This window comes from Triticum aestivum, chromosome 5B, assembly GCF_018294505.1.
Source record: "Triticum aestivum cultivar Chinese Spring chromosome 5B, IWGSC CS RefSeq v2.1, whole genome shotgun sequence".
In the NCBI taxonomy this organism is placed as follows: domain Eukaryota; kingdom Viridiplantae; phylum Streptophyta; class Magnoliopsida; order Poales; family Poaceae; genus Triticum; species Triticum aestivum.
The window spans coordinates 639,288,825-639,308,003 of NC_057807.1; the positions used below are offsets into that span (position 1 = coordinate 639,288,825).

The following is a 19,179-nucleotide window of genomic DNA, read 5'->3' on the forward strand; positions in this document are numbered from 1 at the left end:
AGCAGCAGAAACAATCCATGCAAAATCACGTTTCTTTGATTTATTGATTTTTTTCTCGTGAGCGCAAAGTTTCTGTTTTTCAGCAGAATCAAATCAACTATCATCATAGCTTATCCTATAGGTTCTACTTGGCACAAACACTAATTAAAAGACAAAACCACATCTAAACATAAAGTAGATGGATTATTTATTCAATAACAGCAAGCAAAAATATTGGGTTGTCTCCCAACAAGCACTTTTCTTTAAAGCCTTTTTAGCTAGGTATTGAGATTTCAATGATGCTCACGTCAAAGACAAGAATTGAAGCACAAAGAGAGCATCATAAAACATGTGACAAACACACTTAAGTCTAGCATACTTCCTATGCATAGGCATCTTGTAAACAAACAAATTATCAAGGAAAGAAAAAACTAGCATATGCAAGGAAGAACAAAGAGATGATAGCAATCTCAACATGAAGAGAGGTAATTTAGTAACATGAAAATTTCTACGACCATATTTTCCTCTCTCATAATAATTACATGTAGGATCATAAGCAAATTCAACAACATAGCTATCACAAACCATATTCTCAACACGATCCACATGCATGAAAAGTTGACACTCTTCCAAAATAGTGGGATTAACATTAACTAAAGTCATGACCTCTCCAAGCCCACTTTTATCAAAAATTTCATAAGATTGATCAAAATCCAAATATGTGGGATCTAAAGTTGACACTCTTCCAAACCCACTTTCAATAATATTGTAAACACTATTATCAATCTCATATTCATCATGGGGGTTAAATAAATTTTCAAGAACATAAGAAGAATCACCCCAATCATGATCATTGCAACAAGTAGTAAACATAGCAAGACTAGCATCCCCAAGCTTAGGGTTTTGCATATTATTAGCACAATTGACATCAAGAGAATTTGTAGTAAAATCATTGCAATCATGCTTTTCATTTAAGGAACTATCAAGTATGGGTGCAATAGCAACGATCTCATGTTTAACATAAGGAACTATAGCAAATTCATCTTCATAAATATTGGCTTCATGGCCACAAGAATAGCAAGCATCATGTTCATCAATGGATATTTCAAACAAATCATCGGAATCATCATTATCTATAGATTCATGCATATCAAAGATTCCAAGCATAGCATAGCAAACTATTTATATGATACCGTAAGAGTCTCCCTTTTTCAGATAAACGATGGCGCACAAAATGAGCATGCCCATCTAAAGATTTCTCATTAACTAGGCTAGTTGGGGTTTCAGCACGAGCGCATAAGGATCAAAGATGATCCAAGTAGAACACTTTAAGTGGATCCATATCAATAGATTTTTAGCAAGCAAAGATGCGAGCATATAGAAGGTACAAGGAAACACAAACAAAGATACATACAGGAAGAAGGCGAACGAAAAGGAGAGGGCGAATAAAACGGCAAGGGTGAAGTGGGGGAGAGGAAAATGAGAGGCAAATAATGTAATGCGAGATATAGGGATTGTGATGGGTACTTGGTATGGTTGACTTTTGCGCAAACTCCCCGGCAATGGCGCCAGAAATTCTTCTTGCTACCTCTTGAGCACTGCGTTGGATTTCCCCGAAGAGGAGAGGATGATGCAGTAAAGTAGCGTAAGTATTTCCCTCAGTTTTTGAGAACCAAAGTATCAATCCAGTAGGAGATCACGCACGAGTCCCTCGTACCTACACAAAACGATAGCTACTCGCAACCAAAGCGATTAGGGGTTGTCAATCCCTTCATGGTCACTTACGAGGGTGAGATCTGTTAGAGATGATAAATAATATTTTTGGTATTTTTGATATAGAGATGCAAAGTAAAAGGTAAAAGGCAAAGTAAAAACAAAGCAAGTAACAAAGTAATGGAGATTGATATGATGAGAATAGACCCGGGGGCCATAGGTTTCACTAGTGGCTTCTCTCAAGAGCATAAATATTCTACGGTGGGTGAACAAATTACTGTTGAGCAATTGATAGAAAAGCGAATAATTATGAGATTATCTAGGTATGATCATGTATATAGGCAGCACGTCCAAGACAAGTAGATCGAAACGATTCTGCATCTACTACTACTACTCCACTCATCGACCGCTATCCAGCATGCATCTAGAGTATTAAGTTAAAAATAGAGTAACGCCTTAAGCAAGATGACATGATGTAGAGGGATAAATTCATGCAATATGATAAAAAAACCATCTTGTTATCCTCGATGGCAACAATACAATATGTGCCTTGCAACCCTTTCTGTCATTGGGTAAGGACACCGCAAGATTGAACTCAAAGCTAAACACTTCTCCCATTGCAAGAACTACCAATCTAGTTGGCCAAACCAAACGGATAATTCGAAGAGACTTGCAAAGATAACTCAATCATACATAAAAGAATTCAGAGAAGAATCAAATATTATTCATAGATAAGCTGGATCATAAACCCACAATTCATCGGTCTCAACAAACACACCGCAAAAAGAAGATTACATTGAATAGATCTCCACAAGAGAGGGGGAGAACATTGTATTGAGATCCAAAAAGAGAGAAGAAGCCATCTAGCTACTAGCTATGGACCCGAAGGTCTGAAGTAAACTACTCACACTTCATCGGAGAGGCTATGGTGTTGATGTAGAAGCCCTCCATGGTAGATGCCCTCTCCGGCGGAGCTCCGGAATAGGCTCCAAGATGGGATCTCGTGGATACAGAAAGTTGCAGCGGTGGAATTAGGTTTTGGCTCCGTATCTGATCTGACGGGGGTACGTATGTATATATAAGAGGAAGGAGTACGTCAGTGGAGCAACAGGGGGCCCACGAGGCAGGGGGCGCACCCAGGGGGGCGCCCTCCACCCTCGTGACCCCCTCTGGCACTTCTTGGAGTAGGGTCCAAGTCTCCTGGATCACGTTCAGTGAGAAAATCATGTTCCCGAAGGTTTTATTCCATTTGGACTCCGTTTGATATTCTGTTTCTTCGAAATACTGAAATAGGCAAAAAAATAGCAATTATGGGCTGGGCCTCAAGTTAATAGGTTAGTCCCAATAATAATATAAAAGTGGAAAATAAAGCCCAATATAGTCCAAAACAGTAGATAGAGTAGCATGGAGCAATCAAAAATTATAGATACGTTGGATACGTATCAATGCTTTCCAGAAATTCTACATCATTTCTGATCAACAATATGTCAACAACATATACTCATCAGAAATGCTATAGTGCTCCCACTCACTTCTTTGGAAATACAAGTTTCTCATTAACTTTGTATAAACCCAAAATCTTTTATCATCTCATCAAAGCGTATATTCCAACTCCGAGATGCTTACTCCAGTCCTTAGAAGGATTGCTGGAGCTTTGCATACTTGTTAGCATCTTTCAGGATTGACAAAACCTTCTGGTTGTATCACATACAACCTTTCCTCAAGAATATCGTCGAGGAAACAATGTTTTGACATCATATCTGCAAGATTTCATAAATCATGCAGTAATTGCTAATATAACTCCAACAGACTCTTAGCATCGCTATGAGTGAGAAAGTCTCATCGTAGTCAACTCCTTGAACTTGTCGGAAAACATCTTAACGATAAGTCGAGTTTTCTTAATGGTGATACTTACCATCATTGTCCATCTTCCTTTTAGAATCCATCTGTACCCAACAGCCTTACGACCATCAAGTAGTTCTTCCAAAGTCTACACTTTGTTTTCATACATGGATCCTCTCTTGGATTTTATGGCCTCGAGCCATTTGTCGGAATTCGGGCCCACCATCGCTTCTCCATAGCTCGTAGGTTCATTGTTGTCTAGCAACATGACCTCTAAGACAGGATTGCATACCACTCTGAAGTAGTACGCGTCCTTGTTGACCTACGAGGTTCGGTAGTGACTTGATCAGAAGCATCATGATCACTATCATCAGCTTCCACTTCAATTAGTGTAGGTGCCACATGAACAACTTCTTGTGCCCTGCTACACACTGGTTGAAGTGATGGTTCATTAACCTCGTCAAGTCTCCACCATCCTCCCACTCATTTCTTTCAAGAGAAACTTTTCCTCGAGAAAGGACCCATTTCTAGAAACAATCACTTTTGCTTCCGGATCTGAAATAGGAGGTATACCCAACTGTTTTGGGTGTCCTATGAAGATGTATTTATCCGCTTTGGGTTCGAGCTTATCACGATAAAACTTTTTCACATAAGCGTCACAGCCCCAAACTTTCAAGAAACGACAGCCTAGGTTTCTCTAAACCATAGTTCATACACTGTCATCTCAACAGAATTATGTGGTGCCCTATTTGAAGTGAATGCGGTTGTCTCTAATGCCTAACCCATAAACGATAGTGGTAATTCGATAAGAGACATCATGGTATGCCCCATATCCGATAGGGTGCATCTATGATGTTCGGACACACCATCACACTATGGTGTTCCAGGCGGTATTAGTTGTGAAACAATTTCCACAATGTCTTAATTGTATACCAAACTCATAACTCAGATATTCATCTCTATGATCATATCATAGACATTTTATTCTCTTGTCACGATGATCTTTAACTTCACTCTGAAATTACTTGAACCTTTCAATAATTCAGACTTGTGTTTCATCAAGTAAATATACAGCATCTACTCAAATCATCTGTGAAGTAAGAACATAACGACATCCACTGCGTGCCTCAGCACTCATTGGTCTGCACACATCAAAATGTACTACTTCCAACAAGTTTCTCTCTTGTTCCATCTTACTGAAAATGCGGCTTTTCAGTCATCTTGCCCATGTGGTATGATTTGCATGTCTCAAGTGATTCAAAATCAAGTGAGTCCAAACAATCCATCTGCATGGAGTTTCTCCATGCGTACATACCAATAGACATGGTTTGCATGTCTCAAACTTTTCAAAAATGAGTGAGTCCAAAGATCCATCAACATGGAGCTTCTTCATGCGTTTTATACCAATATGACTTACATGGCAGTGCCACAAATAGGTGGGACTATCATTACTATCTTATATCTTTTGGAATGAACATGTGTATCACTACGATCGAGATTCAATAAACCATTCATTTTAGGTGCAAGACCATTGAAGGTATTATTCAAATAAATAGAGTAACCATTATTCTCCTTAAATGAATAACCGCATTGCGATAGACATAATCCAATCATGTCTATGCTCAACGCAAACACCAAATAACAATTATTTAGGTTTAACACCGATCCCGATGGTAGAGGGAGCATGCGATGTTTGATCACATCAACCTTGGAAATACTTCCAACACATATCGTCACCTCGCCTTTAGCTAGTCTCCGTTTATTCCATAGCCTTTTATTTCGAGTTACTAACACTTAGCAACCGAACCGGTATCTATTACCATGGTGCTACTAGGAGTACTAGTAGAGTACACATTAATATAATGTATATCCAATATACTTCTGTCGACCTTGCCTGCCTTCTTATCTACCAAGTATCTAGGGTAATTCTGCTCCAGTGACTGTTCCCCTTATTACAGAAGCACTTAGTCTCGAGTTTGGGTTCAACTTTGGGTTTCTTCACTAGAGCAGCAGCTGATTTGCCGTTTCATGAAGTATCCCTTCTTGCCCTTGCCCTTCTTGAAACTAGTGGTTTCATTAACCATCAACAATTGATGCTCCTTCTTGATTTCTACTTTCGCAGTGTCAAACATCGCGAATATTTCAAGGATCATCATATCTATCCCTGATATGTTATAGTTCATCACGAAGCTCTAGTAGCTTGGTGGCAATGACTTTGGAGAAACATCACTATCTCATCTGGAAGATCAACTCCCACTCGATTCAAGTGATTGTTGTACTCAGACAATCTGAGCACAAGCTCAACGATTGAGCTTTTCTCCCTCAGTTTGCAGGCTAAGAAAATCGTCGGAGGTCTCATACCTCTTGACATGGGCACGAGCCCGAAATCCCAATTTCAGCCCTCGAAACATCTCATATGTTCCGCGACATTTCAAAAATGTCTTCGGTGCCTCAATTCTAAACCATTTAACATTACCCACTGAACTATCATGTAGTCATCAAAAACATGTATGTCAGATGTTCGCAACATCCACAAATGACGTTTGAGGTTCAGCACACCGAGCGGTGCATTAAGGACATAAGCCTTCTACGCAGCAATGAGGACAATCCTCAATTTACAGACCCAGTCCGCATAATTGCTACTATCAACTTTCAACTATATTTTCTCTAGGAACATATCTAAAACAGTAGAACTAAAGCGCAAGCTATGACATAATTTGCAAAGACCTTTTGACTATGTTCAGGATAATTAAGTTCATCTAATGAACTCCCACTCAGATAGACATCCCTCTAGTCATCTTAAGTGATACATGATCCGAGTCAACTAGGCCGTGTCTGATCATCATGTGAGACAGACTAGTCATCATCGGTGAACATCTTCATGTTGATCGTATCCACTATACGACTCATGTTCGACCTTTCGGTCTCTTGTGTTCCGAGGCCATGTCTGTACATGCTAGGCTTGTCAAGTCAACCTAAGTGTTTTACGTGTGTAAATCTGGCTTACACCCATTGTATGTGAACGTTAGAATCTATCACACCCGATCATCACGTGGTGCTTTGAAACAACGAACTTTCGCAACGGTGCACAGTTAGGGGGAACACTTTCTTGAAATTATTATGAGGGATCATCTTATTTACTACCGTGGTTCTAAGCAAATAAGATGCATAAACATGATAAACATCACATGCAATCAAAAAGTGACATGATATGGCCAATATCATTTTGCTCCTTCTGATCTCCAGCTTTGGGGCTCCATGATCATCATCATCACCGGCATGACACCATGATCTCCATCATCGTGTCTTCATGAAGTTATCTCGCCAACTATTACTTCTACTACTATGGCTAACGGTTTAGCAATGAAGTAAAGTAATTACATGGCGTTATTCAGTGACACGCAGGTCATACAATAAATAAAGACAACTCCTATGGCTCCTGCCGGTTGTCATACTCATCGACATGCAAGTCGTGACTCCTATTACAAGAACATGATCAATCTCATACATCACATATCATTCATCACATTCTTTTTGGCCATATCAGATCACATAGCATACCCTGCAAAAACAAGTTAGACGTCCTCTAATTGTTGTTTGCATGTTTTACGTGGCTGCTATGGGTTTCTAGCAAGAACGTTTCTTACCTATGCAAAAGCCACCACGTGATATGCCAATTGCAATTTACCCTTCATAAGGACCCTTTTCATCGAATCCGATCCGACTAAAGTGGGAGAGACTGGCACCCGCTAGCCACCTTATGCAACAAGTGCATGTCAGTTGGTGGAACCTGTCTCACGTAAGTGTACGTGTAAGGTCGGTCCGGGCCGCTTCATCCCACAATACCGTCGAAATAAGATAGGACTAGTAACGGTAAGCATATTGAACAAAATCAACGCCCACAACAACTTGTGTTCTACTCGTGCATAGAATCTACGCAATAGACCTAGCTCATGATGCCACTGTTGGGGAACGTAGCAGAAATTCAAAATTTTCCTATGAGTCACCAAGATCTATCTATGGAGAGACTAGCAATGAGAGAGAGGAGTGCATCTACATACCCTTGTAGATCGTGAGCGGAAGCGTTCAAGAGAACGGGGTTGAGGGAGTCGTACTCGTCGTGATCCAAATCACCGAAGATCCTAGTGCCGAACGGCCGGCACCTCCGCGTTCAACACACGTGCAGCCCGGTGACGTCTCCCGTGCCTTGATCCAGCAAGGAGAGAGGGAGAGGTTGGGGAAGACTTCGTCCAGCAGTAGCACAACGGCGTGGTGGTGATGGAGGAGCGTGGCACTCCAGCAGGGCTTCGCCAAGCACTAGGAGAGATGAGGAGGGAGAGAGGTAGGGCTGCGCCTTGGAGAGAATAACTCATGTGTTGGGCAGCCCCTAGACCTCAACTATATATAGGGGGAGGGAGGGGGCTGCACCCCCTCTAGGGTTCCCACCCCAAGGGGTGCGGCAGCCCCTAGATCCCATCTAGGGTGGCGGCCAAAGGGGGAGGGGGAGGCGCACCTGGGGTGGGCCTTAGGGCCCATCTGCCCTAGGGTTTGCCCCCTTCTTCTCTTGAGGCGCCTTGGGCCTTGGTGGGGGGTGCCCCAGCCCACCTAGGGGCTGGTCCCTTCCCACTATTGGCCCACGCAAGCCTCTGGGGCTGGTGGCCCCTCCCGGTGGACCCCCGAACCCTTCCGGTGGTCCCAGTACATTACCGGTGATGCCCGGAACACTTCCGGTGACCAAAACCTCACTTCATATATATAAATCTTTACCTCCGGACCATTCCGGAACTCCTCGTGACGTCCAGGATCTCATCCGGGACTCCGAACAACATTCGGTAACCATGTACATACCTTCCCTATAACCCTAGCGTCATCAAACCTTAAGTGTGTAGGCCCTACGGGTTTGGGAACCATGCAGACATGACCGAGACAACTCTCCGGCCAATAACCAACAGCGGGATCTGGATACCCATGTTGGCTCCCACATGTTCCACGATGATCTCATCGGATGAACCATGATGTCAAGGATTCAATCAATCCCGTATACAATTCCCTTTGTCTACCGGTATAGTACTTGCCCGAGATTCGATCGTCGGTATGCCGATACCTTGTTCAATCTCGTTACTGGAAAGTCACTTTACTCATTCCGTAACACATCATCCCGTGATCAACTCCTTGATCACATTGTGCACATTATGATGATGTCCTACCGAGTGGGCCCAGAGATACCTCTCCGTCACACGAAGTGACAAATCCCAGTCTCGATTCGTGCCAACCCAACAGACACTTTCAGAGATACCCGTAGTGCACCTTTATAGCCACCCAGTTACGTTGTGACGTTTGGTACACCCAAAGCATTCCTACGGTATCCGGGAGTTGCACAATCTCATGGTCTAAGGAAAAGATACTTGACATTTAGAAAAGCTTTAGCATACGAACTACACGATCTTGTGCTAGGCTTAGGATTGGGTCTTGTCCATCACATCATTCTCCTAATGATGTGATCCCGTTATCAATGACATCCAATGTCCATGGTCAGGAAACCATGACCATCTGTTGATCAACGAGCTATTCAACTAGAGGCTCACTAGGGACATGTTGTGGTCTATGTATTCACACATGTATTGCAGTTTCCGGTCAATACGATTATAGCATGAATAATAGACAATTATCATGAACAAGGAAATACAATAATAACCATTTTATTATTGCCTCTAGGGCATATTTCCAATAGATATTACACCAATATAAATAAAGAATGAGTTTACAACAATACCTTAAAGTGGTGATTTATTTTCTTATACTAACGGAGCTCATGAGATTTTCTGTCAAGTTTTGTGTTGTGAAATTTTCAAGTTTTGGGTAAGGATTCGATGGACTTTGGAATAAGGAGTGATAAGAGCCTAATCTTGGGGATGCCCAAGGCACCCCAAGGTAAAATTCTAGGACAACCAAAAGCCTAAGCTTGGGGATGCCCGGAAGGCATCCCCTCTTTCGTCTTTGTCTATCGGTAACTTTACTTGAGGCTATATTTTTATTCACCACATGATATGTATTTTGCTTCGAGCATCTTGTATGATTTGAGTCTTTTCTTTTTAGTTTACCACAATCATCCTTGTTGTACACACCTTTTGGGAGAGACACGCATGAATCATGATTTATTAGAATACTCTATGTGCTTCACTTATATCTTTTGAGCTAGGCAGTATTGCTCTAGTGCTTCACTTATATCTTTTTAGAGCACGGCGGTGGTTTTATTTTATAGAAATTGTTGAACTCTGATGCTTCACTTATATTATCTTGAGAGTCTTAAATATCATGGTAATTTGCTTGGGTTATAAAACTAGTCCTAATATGATAGGCATCCAAGATGGATATAATAAAAACATTCATATAAAGTGCATTGAATACTATGAAAAGTTTGATTCTTTATGATTGTTTCGAGATATGAAGATGGTGATATTGGAGTCATGCTAGTAGAGTAATTGTGAATTTGAGAGATACTTGTATTAAAGTATGTGATTCCCATAGCATGCACGTATGGTGAACTGTTATGTGATGAAGTTGGAGCATGATTTATTTATTGATTGTCTTCCTTATGTGTGGAGGTCGGGATCACGCAAATTTAACTCCTATCAACCCTTCCCCTAGGAGAATGCATGTAGTACTTTGTTTTGATTACTTATAGATTTTTGCAATAAGTATATGAGTTCTTTATGACTAATGTTGAGTCCATGGATTATACGCACTCTCATCCTTCCACCATTGCTAGCCTCTCTAGTACCGCGCAACTTTCACTGGTACCATACACCCACCATTACCTTCCTCAAAACAGCCACCATACCTACCTATTATGGCATTTCCATAGCCATTCCGAGATATATTGCCATGCAACATTCCACTGTTCCGTTTGTTATGACACGCTTCATAATTGTCATATTGCTTTGCATGATCATGTAGTTGACATCGTATTTGTGGCAAAGCCACCGTTCATAATACTTTCAAACATGTCACTCTTGATTTATTGCACAACCCGGTACACTGCCGGAGGCATTCACATAGATCATATTTTTTTCTAAGTATTGAGTTGTAATTCTTGAGTTGTAAGTAAATAAAAGTGTGATGATCTTCATTATTAGAGCATTGTCCCATGTGAGGAAAGGATGATGGAGACTATGATTCCCCCACAATTTGGGATGAGACCCCGAACGAAAAATAAAAAATAAAAAAGAGGCCATAAAAAAAGGCCCAAATAAAAAATTGAGAGAAAGAGAGAAGGGACAATGTTACTATCCTTCTACCACACTTGTGCTTAAAAGTAGCACCATGATCTTTATGATAGAGAGTCTCCTATTTTGTCACTTTCATATACTAGTAGGATTTTTCATTATAGAACTTGGCTTGTATATTCCAATGATGGGCTTTCTCAAAGTGCCCTAGGTCTTCGTGAGCAAGCGAGTTGGATGCACACCCGCTTAGTTTCTTTTTGAGCTTTCATACATTTATAGCTCTAGTGCATCCGTTGCATGGCAATCCCTAATCACTCACATTGATATCTATTGATGGGCATCTCCATAGCCCGTTGATACGCCTAGTTGGTGTGAGACTATCTTCTCCTGTTTGTCTTCTCCACAACCACCATTCTATTCCACCTATAGTGCTATATCCATGGCTCACGCTCATGTATTGCGTGAAAGTTGAAAAAGTTTGGAAATACTAAAGTATGAAACAATTGCTTGGCTGAAATCGGCGTTGTGCATGATTTAAATATTTTGTGTGACGACGATGGAGCAGAGCCAGACTATATGATTTTGCAGGGATAGCTTTCTTTGGCCATGTTATTTTGATAAGACATGATTGCTTTGTTAATATACTTGAAGTATTATTATTTTTATGTCAATATTAAACTTTTGTCTTGAATCTTTCGGATATGAACATTCATGCCACAATAAAGAAATTACATGGATAAATATGTTAAGTAGCATCCCACATCAAAAATTCTGTTTTTATCATTTACTTACTCGAGAATGAGAAGGCATTAAGCTTGGGGATGCTTGATATGTCGCCAACGTATCTATAATTTTGATTGTTCCATGCTATTATATTATCTGTTTTGGATGTTTAATAGGCATTTTATATGCTTTTTCGTATTATTTTCGGGACTAACCTATTAACCGAGGGCCCAGTGCCAGTTTTTGTTTTTTTGCCTATTTGGAGTTTCGCATAAAAGGAATACCAAACAGAGTCCAAATGGAATGAAACCTTCGCGATGATCTTTCTTGGACCGAAAGCAAACCAGCAGACTTTGAAATGAAGTCGGAGACGCAAGAAGGAAGCCACGAGGCAGGAGGGCGCTCCCAGGGGGTAGGGCGCGTCCCCCACCCTCATGGGCCCCTCGTAGCTCCCCTGACCTAGTTCATTCGCCTATATATACTCTTATACCCTGAAAACATCGGGGAGAGCAATGAAACCACTTATCCACCGACGCAACCTTCTGTACCCGTGAGATACCATCTAGGGACCTTTTTCGGCGTCCTGTCAGAGGGGGATTCGATCACGGAGGGCTTCTATATCAACACCATTACCTCTCCGATGAAGCGTGAGTAGTTTACCACAAACCTTCGGGTCCATATTTATTAGCTAGACGGCTTCTTCTCTCTCTTTGATTCTCAATACCAAGTTCTCCTCGATGTTCTTGGAGATCTGTTTGATGTAATATTCTTTTGCAGTGTGTTTGTTTGCCGAGATCCGATGAATTGTGGATTTATGATCAGATTATCTATGAATATTATTTGGTTCTCCTCTGAATTCTTCAAGTCTCTTCAAAATTTCGGTTTAGTTTGGCCTACTAGATTGATCTTTCTTGCAATAAGATAAGTGCTTAGCTTTGGGTTCAATCTTGCGGTGTCTTTTCCCAGTGACAGTAGGGGCAGCAAGGCACGTATTGTATTGTTGCCATCGAGTATAAAAAGATGGGATTTTCATCATATTGCTTGAGTTAATTCCTCTACATCATGTCATCTTACTTAATGCGTTACTCCGTTCTTTATGAACTTAATACTCTAGATGCATGATGGATAGCGGTCGATGTGTGGAGTAATAGTAGTAGATGCGGGCAGGAGTCGGTCTACTTGACACGGACATGATGCCCATGTTCATGATCATTGCCTTAGATATCGTCATAACTTTGTGATTTTCTATCAATTGCTCGGCAGTAATTTGTTCACCCACCGTAATATTTGCTATCTTGAGAGAAGCCACTAGTGAAACCTATGCCCCCCGAGTCTCTTTTCCATTATATTGTGTCTCTTTTCCATATTATTGAATCTCTTTTACATCTTACTAGTTTTCGATCTACTATTTTGCAACCTTTTACTTTCCGACCTATAAACAAAAAATACCAAAAATATTTACTTTACCGTTTATCTATCTCTATTAGATCTCACCTTTTGCTAGTGACCGTGAAGGGATTGACAGCCCCTTTATTGCATTGGGTGCAAGTGGTAGATTGTTTGTGTAGGTATTCGATGACTTGTGCGTCGTCTCCTGCTGGATTGATACCTTGGTTCTCAAAACTGAGGGAAATACTTACGCTACTTTGCTGCATCACCCTTTCCTCTTCAAGGGAAAACCAACGCAAGCTCAAGAGGTAGCACATGGCGGATGGCAAATAAGTTGATTCCTGTAGTGATAATTCGACACGGTTCACAGAGAGGAAACATGTGTAACAATGCACACAGTTGTTGTTTGTAAATCGTGTGTGATGTCAGACACTATCACAAATGGTGCGAGAAAACTAAATGTGTGTGATTGTCTACCTATCATACACGGTTTGCAATCGTGAACTGTTTGTGATGTGCCAGGCATCGTAAATGTATAGGTAGTTTGGTACATGCCTGGAATGTGTCTGGTTTTAGGTAAAACCACAGAACTCCAAGTGTAATGGCAATGCGAGCACAAATGAGTAGCAAGGATGAAGCGTTTGGGATATTCAAGATATCAGAAATGTTTTTATAGGGACAACTGTATGCATCAAGGCTCCCTATCCCCAACGGTTTCTGGGTCGTGTGGGAAGGACCCTTATACGTCTCCAACGTATCTATAATTTTTTATTGTTCCATGCTATTATATTATCCATCTTGGATGTTTTATATGCATTTATATGCTATTTTATATAATTTTTGGGACTAACCTATTAACCTAGAGCATAGTGCTAGTTTCTGTTTTTTTCCTTGTTTTTGAGTTTTACAGAAAAGGAATACCAAACAGAGTCCAATTGACCTGAAAATTTATGGAGCTTATTTTTGGACCATAAGAAGCCCACGGAGCATCGGAGATGGACCAGAAGAGTCCCGGGTCAACCACGAGGGTGGAGGCGCGCGCCCCTACCTCGTGGCTAACTCGGGCACCCCCCTGACTTGTTCCCGACGCCAACACCTCTTATATATCCCCAAACTTCCAGAACAGAACCTAGATCGGGAGTTATGCCGTCGCAAGCCTCTGTAGCCACCAAAAACCAATCGATACCCTGTTCCGACACCCTGCCATAGGGGGGATCCATCACCATTAACCATCTTCATCATCCCGGCGCTCTCCATGACGAGGAGGGAGTTGTTCACCCTCGGGGCTGAGGGTATGTACCAGTACCTATGTGTTTGATCTCTCTCTCCCGTGTTCTTGATATGGCACGATCTTGATGTGCCGCAAGCTTTGCTATTATAGTTGGATCTTATGATTCTCCCCCTCTATCTTCTTGTAATGGATTGAGTTTTCCCTTTAAAGTTATCTTATCGGATTGAGTCTTTAAGGATTTGAGAACACTTGATGTATGTCTTGCATGTGCTTATCTGTGGTGACAATGGGATATTCACATGATCCACTTGATGTATGTTTTGGTGATCAACTTGCGGGTTCAGTGACCTTGTGAACTTATGCATAGGGGTTGGCACACGTTTTCGTCTTGACTCTCCGGTAGAAACTTTGGGGCACTCTTTGAAGTTCTTTGTGTTGGTTTGAATAGATGAATATGAGATTGTGTGATGCGTATCATATAATCAAACCCGTGCATACTTGAGGTGACATTGGAGTATCTAGGTGACATTAGGGTTTTGGTTGATTTGTGTCTTAAAGTGTTATTTTACTAAGAACTCTAGGGCTATTCGTGACACTTATAGGAATAGCCCAATGGATTGATCGGAAAGAATAACTTTGAGGTGGTTTCGTACCCTACAATAATCTATTCATTTGTTCTCCGCTATTAGTGACTTTGGAGTGACTCTTTCTTGCACGTTTAGTGATTGTTATTTGATCGAATTATGTTATCATTGTTGAAAAACTTACACTAGTGAAAGTATGAACCCTAGGCCTTGTTTTGAAGCATTGCAATACTGTTTTCGCTCACTTTTACCACTTGTTACCTTGCTGTTTTTAGAATTTTAGACTACAAAAACTTATATCTATCATCCATATTGCACTTGTATCACCATCTCTTCGCCGAACTAGTGCACCTATACAATTTACCATTATATTGGGTGTGTTGGGGACACAAGAGACTCTTTGTTATTTGGTTGTAGGGTTGTTTGAGAGATACCATCTTCATCCTATGCCTCCCACGGATTGATAAACCTTAGGTCATCCACTTGAGGGAAATTTGCTACTGTTCTACAAACCTCTGCACTTGGAGGCCCAACAACGTCTACAAGAAGAAGGTTGCATAGTAGACATCAGACCCCCCCCCCCTTATCGCAGTCACTCACTAGGCGACGGTTCAGAACGTTGTCGCGGAAAGGGGTTAAAAACCGTTTGTATACCACCTCGTTGTACCAGTGAATGATGCCTTACTTAGTAAATGGTTGTTCAGACTTCTTACTGAGGATGGTGTTTGGCAAACCGTGCTGCGTCTCAGGCCTACTGGAAACCTGGTGATTCACACTTTTGGGCAGGTCTAGTGGCTGCAAAGAAACATCTTTTCCGCTTTGGATCTTTCGTGATTAAAGACGGGTCTGAGACTCATTTCTGGTAGGACATCTGGCTAGGCAATGCCAGTCTCCAGGAACAATATCCAGCTTTGCACCGCATTGTTTGCGATAAGAATGAAACTCTTGCGCAGGTGCCCAGTTCCTTTCCACCAGATATTTCTTTCGGGCGGGTTTGATTGGCCCCGTCTTGTGTGATGGCAACATCTTTTGTCCCAATTGGATACAATTAATCTGACACAAGGACGAGATGTGTTCCGTTGGAACCTCACTGCATCTGGGTCCTTCACAGTCGACTTCATGTACCGTGTGCTCACGCATTCAAAGGTCCCAGTGGATAATAACAAGACATCTGAAGATCGAAGAATTCACTAAAAGTTAAGATCTTCATGTGGTATCTTCGGAAGGGAGTGGTGCTAACCAAAGATAACCTCGCCCGTCGCAACTGACATGGAAGCAAGAAGTGTGGATTTTGTACTCATGACGAGACAATCAGACACCTCTTTTCTAGTGCAAGTTTGCATGTTCTACATGGTCAATCATCCAAATAGCGTCTAATCTTTATCCGCCCACAAGTGTTGCCAATATTCTTGGTCACTGGCTGGACGGTATTCCTTATAGATTCAAAATGCTAATAAGGGTGGGAGCGTATGCCTTATTATGATCGCTTTGGCTATGTAGAAATGATTTTATATTTAATGACAAAAACTCTTCTCCTTTCCAGGTTATTTTTCGTTGTACGCAATCGCTTCGTACGTGGTCTATGCTTCACCATACGGAGTTCCAACCGCTATTCAAGACGGTGTGTATGCAATTGGAGCGAGTGGCCATGCAGGTTTTTTCTCAACATGAATGGCAGCATAACCTCCATATCGGTCCATCACATTCTTCAACATAGGCATAATGACGGTCTTATTTGACTCTACTAGTGCCCGATATGTCATCTTTTTATTTTCTTTCTGACTATTTGTGTTTGGCTGTGTGCATCCTAACTATGCAAAGGTCGGGCGTTACTCATCATGATTTTTATCTTCTTGAAGCTACGTTTTGAATTAATAAAAACGCCCTTTATAAAAAATGCAAACTAGTACTAATCTTGCATACGAGGGGAGGTGTCGGCTTCTCACTGGAGCGATGACGGTAGGTGGCAGAGTGGCAGACGGAGCCGGCATTCTCGGCCAGGAAATTAAGTGAGTGAGGATAGATAGCGCGAGAAAGCGCCACCAAATACACAAGCACAGCGGACGGCCCAGCTTCGCGACCACGATGAGGGCTCTCCCCATGGCCGTCAGCCGTGGCGCCGTCGCCTGCGCCACCCCGGCCGCCGCCGCAGCAGCCTTACCCCGGAGATCCATGCTCCTCTCCACCGCTGCCGCGGGCGCAGGTAAGCTCACGTTCCCTCCTCCTGTCCTCCACGCCAACCGAGAACACGAGCATTGCATCTGGCTGATTCCGTTCCCCTGTTGCTTGCGTCCCGGAATAGCGCTGCAGTCCGACCCCATCAGGCTGATGAGCACGCCCAAGCTCAAGCTCCGCGCCTCCGCGGGCGCCGCGCAGGCCGCGGCGACCTCCTTCTCCAGCAATGACGAGGCCTTCGCCTGGGCCAAGAAGGACAACCGGAGGCTCCTCCACGTCGTCTACCGCGTCGGCGACATCGACAGGACCATCAAGTCAGCCCGCCGGCCGCAGTAGCCGCGATTTAGCACCGGCGTTGTTCTTTACCTGGCTGAGGATTCTGACGGGACAAATGAATGCAGGTTCTATACAGAATGCCTGGGCATGAAACTGCTGAGGAAGCGAGACATACCCGAAGAGAAGTACACCAATGCCTTCCTCGGATACGGCCCCGAGGAAACCAACTTTGCCATCGAGCTCACCTACAGTAATTCTTACTACATGGCACATGGAACAAGTGCATTCTCACTGTAATTTTTATCATTGCTAATGTGGACCTGACAACTTATTCATCTGCAGACTACGGGGTTGACTCGTACGATGTCGGAGCGGGGTTCGGTCACTTCGGCATCGCAACTGATGATGTAACACACCAATTCATGAGCCTTTACGATTATTTCGTAACAAGTACTATGATGCTCTATTTTGAACAATATAATGTGCCTTGAACCTTGATTGTTGGTCACGACAGGTGGGGAAAACAGTTGAACTCATAAGGGCGAAGGGAGGCAAGGTGACGAGGGAGCCTGGCCCTGTCAAGGGTGGCAAGACCGTGATTGCCTTCATCGAAGACCCTGACGGCTACAAGTTCGAGATCCTTGAGAGGCCAGGGACTCCAGAGCCACTATGCCAAGTGATGCTTCGTGTCGATGATCTCGACCGAGCCATAAGCTTCTACGAGAAGGTAGGTACCTGAATTGCTTGTTGTTCATGACAGTTTTGAGCTTTGTTGTACCTCAGTGGTCACCGACTCACCGTAGTGACGTCTCGTCGCTAAATTGTAGGCTTGTGGTATGAAACTTCTCCGGAAGCGAGACAACCCTGAATACAAGGTGATCACTATGCTCAATCTATCATTTAATTTCTTGTGAAGCGTCATGTGTTAAACTGGACAAGCTCTTGTGCAGTATACGGTGGCCATGATGGGGTACGGACCTGAAGACCAGAATGCCGTTCTGGAGTTGACCTACAACTATGGTGTCACTGAATATGACAAGGGGAATGCATATGCACAGGTATGGAAGGACATACTCAATTGCATTTGCTGTTCATAGACGATTTGAACCGCCAATTGTTGTTCCATCGCTAACTTCTCGGTATGCTTGTGTTTTTTGACAGATCGCGATAGGCACCGACGATGTCTACAAGACCGCCGAGGTGGTGAAGCTGTCTGGAGGACAAGTGATACGGGAGGCAGGTCCCTTGCCAGGGCTCGGCACCAAGATCACAGCCATCCTGGATCCCGATGGGTGGAAATCGGTATCACCCTTTCCCCATCATGCTGATCTTCGGACCTTGATTGCTCACCGGTTCTAGAATCAACTGTTTGTCTATTTTTCATGCAGGTGTTTGTTGACAACATTGACTTCGCCAAAGAATTGGAGTAACCATGTACAAATTTTGACTTGCCGAATGAACCGTAAACATCAACTCTTTACCCTTTTTACCATTTTTGTAAACATGAACGCATAGGCTTTGGGATAATTTTTAATCTCTGAATAACGACACACGGAGGAGAGGACAATGAGAGCCAACTCCAAGTTTATGGATGCCATTTCCCATGGAGAAGTTCAAATTTTATGGGGAAATTTGAGCAAGTTTGAAATGTAAGCTCAGAAGAATGTGGTTCGACTAGACCGTAAAAAACAATACGATCCAAGATCATAAACGATATGCCCGCCTCCATGAGTGTATAGCAACTCCTAAAACGGTCCTTATGTGATTTTTAGTACCAACCATTAAGGAGTCAATGTAGGTATTAGTGGTACATATATGTATGATCTGACTGGTTTTTAAACACTATGGCATAGTGATAGCACTATATCCATAAATGAGCAACACAAATTTGGAAATGTTGCGAGGAAATCTGAAGTCGTTGGACTGCTGTATAATATATCCATGCAGCTGTATGCGGTCTCAGAGTCATAGGTATCCTTTTGCATAGAAGAAACTGTATTGCGCATGAGAACATTTCTCGTTTACAACAAAACCTGAGCAA

At 42.5% G+C, this 19,179-nt stretch overlaps 1 protein-coding gene across 1 annotated transcript; it reads left to right on the forward strand.

The window, feature by feature from the left end:
• The first annotated feature begins 16,625 nt into the window (after positions 1 to 16,625).
• On the forward strand, positions 16,626 to 18,852 carry LOC123113827 (lactoylglutathione lyase GLX1). The gene is made up of 9 exons (XM_044535140.1): positions 16,626 to 16,890; positions 16,990 to 17,176; positions 17,264 to 17,388; positions 17,481 to 17,545; positions 17,653 to 17,865; positions 17,966 to 18,013; positions 18,089 to 18,196; positions 18,300 to 18,440; positions 18,527 to 18,852. Exons 1-9 carry the CDS (start codon positions 16,773 to 16,775, stop codon positions 18,566 to 18,568), a joined length of 1,047 nt encoding a protein of 348 aa, XP_044391075.1. The 5' UTR covers positions 16,626 to 16,772; the 3' UTR covers positions 18,569 to 18,852.
• The last annotated feature ends 327 nt before the right edge of the window (positions 18,853 to 19,179 follow it).

Bases quoted from the DNA above. Each gene is read 5' to 3' on its own strand.
- LOC123113827 (XM_044535140.1), top strand. From the start codon at position 16,773: ATGAGGGCTCTCCCCATGGCCGTCAGCCGTGGCGCCGTCGCCTGCGCC. The intron at 17,389-17,480 runs GTAATTCTTACT...ATTCATCTGCAG, and splicing joins TGCCATCGAGCTCACCTACA to ACTACGGGGTTGACTCGTAC. The intron at 18,441-18,526 runs GTATCACCCTTT...TTTTTCATGCAG, and splicing joins ATCCCGATGGGTGGAAATCG to GTGTTTGTTGACAACATTGA.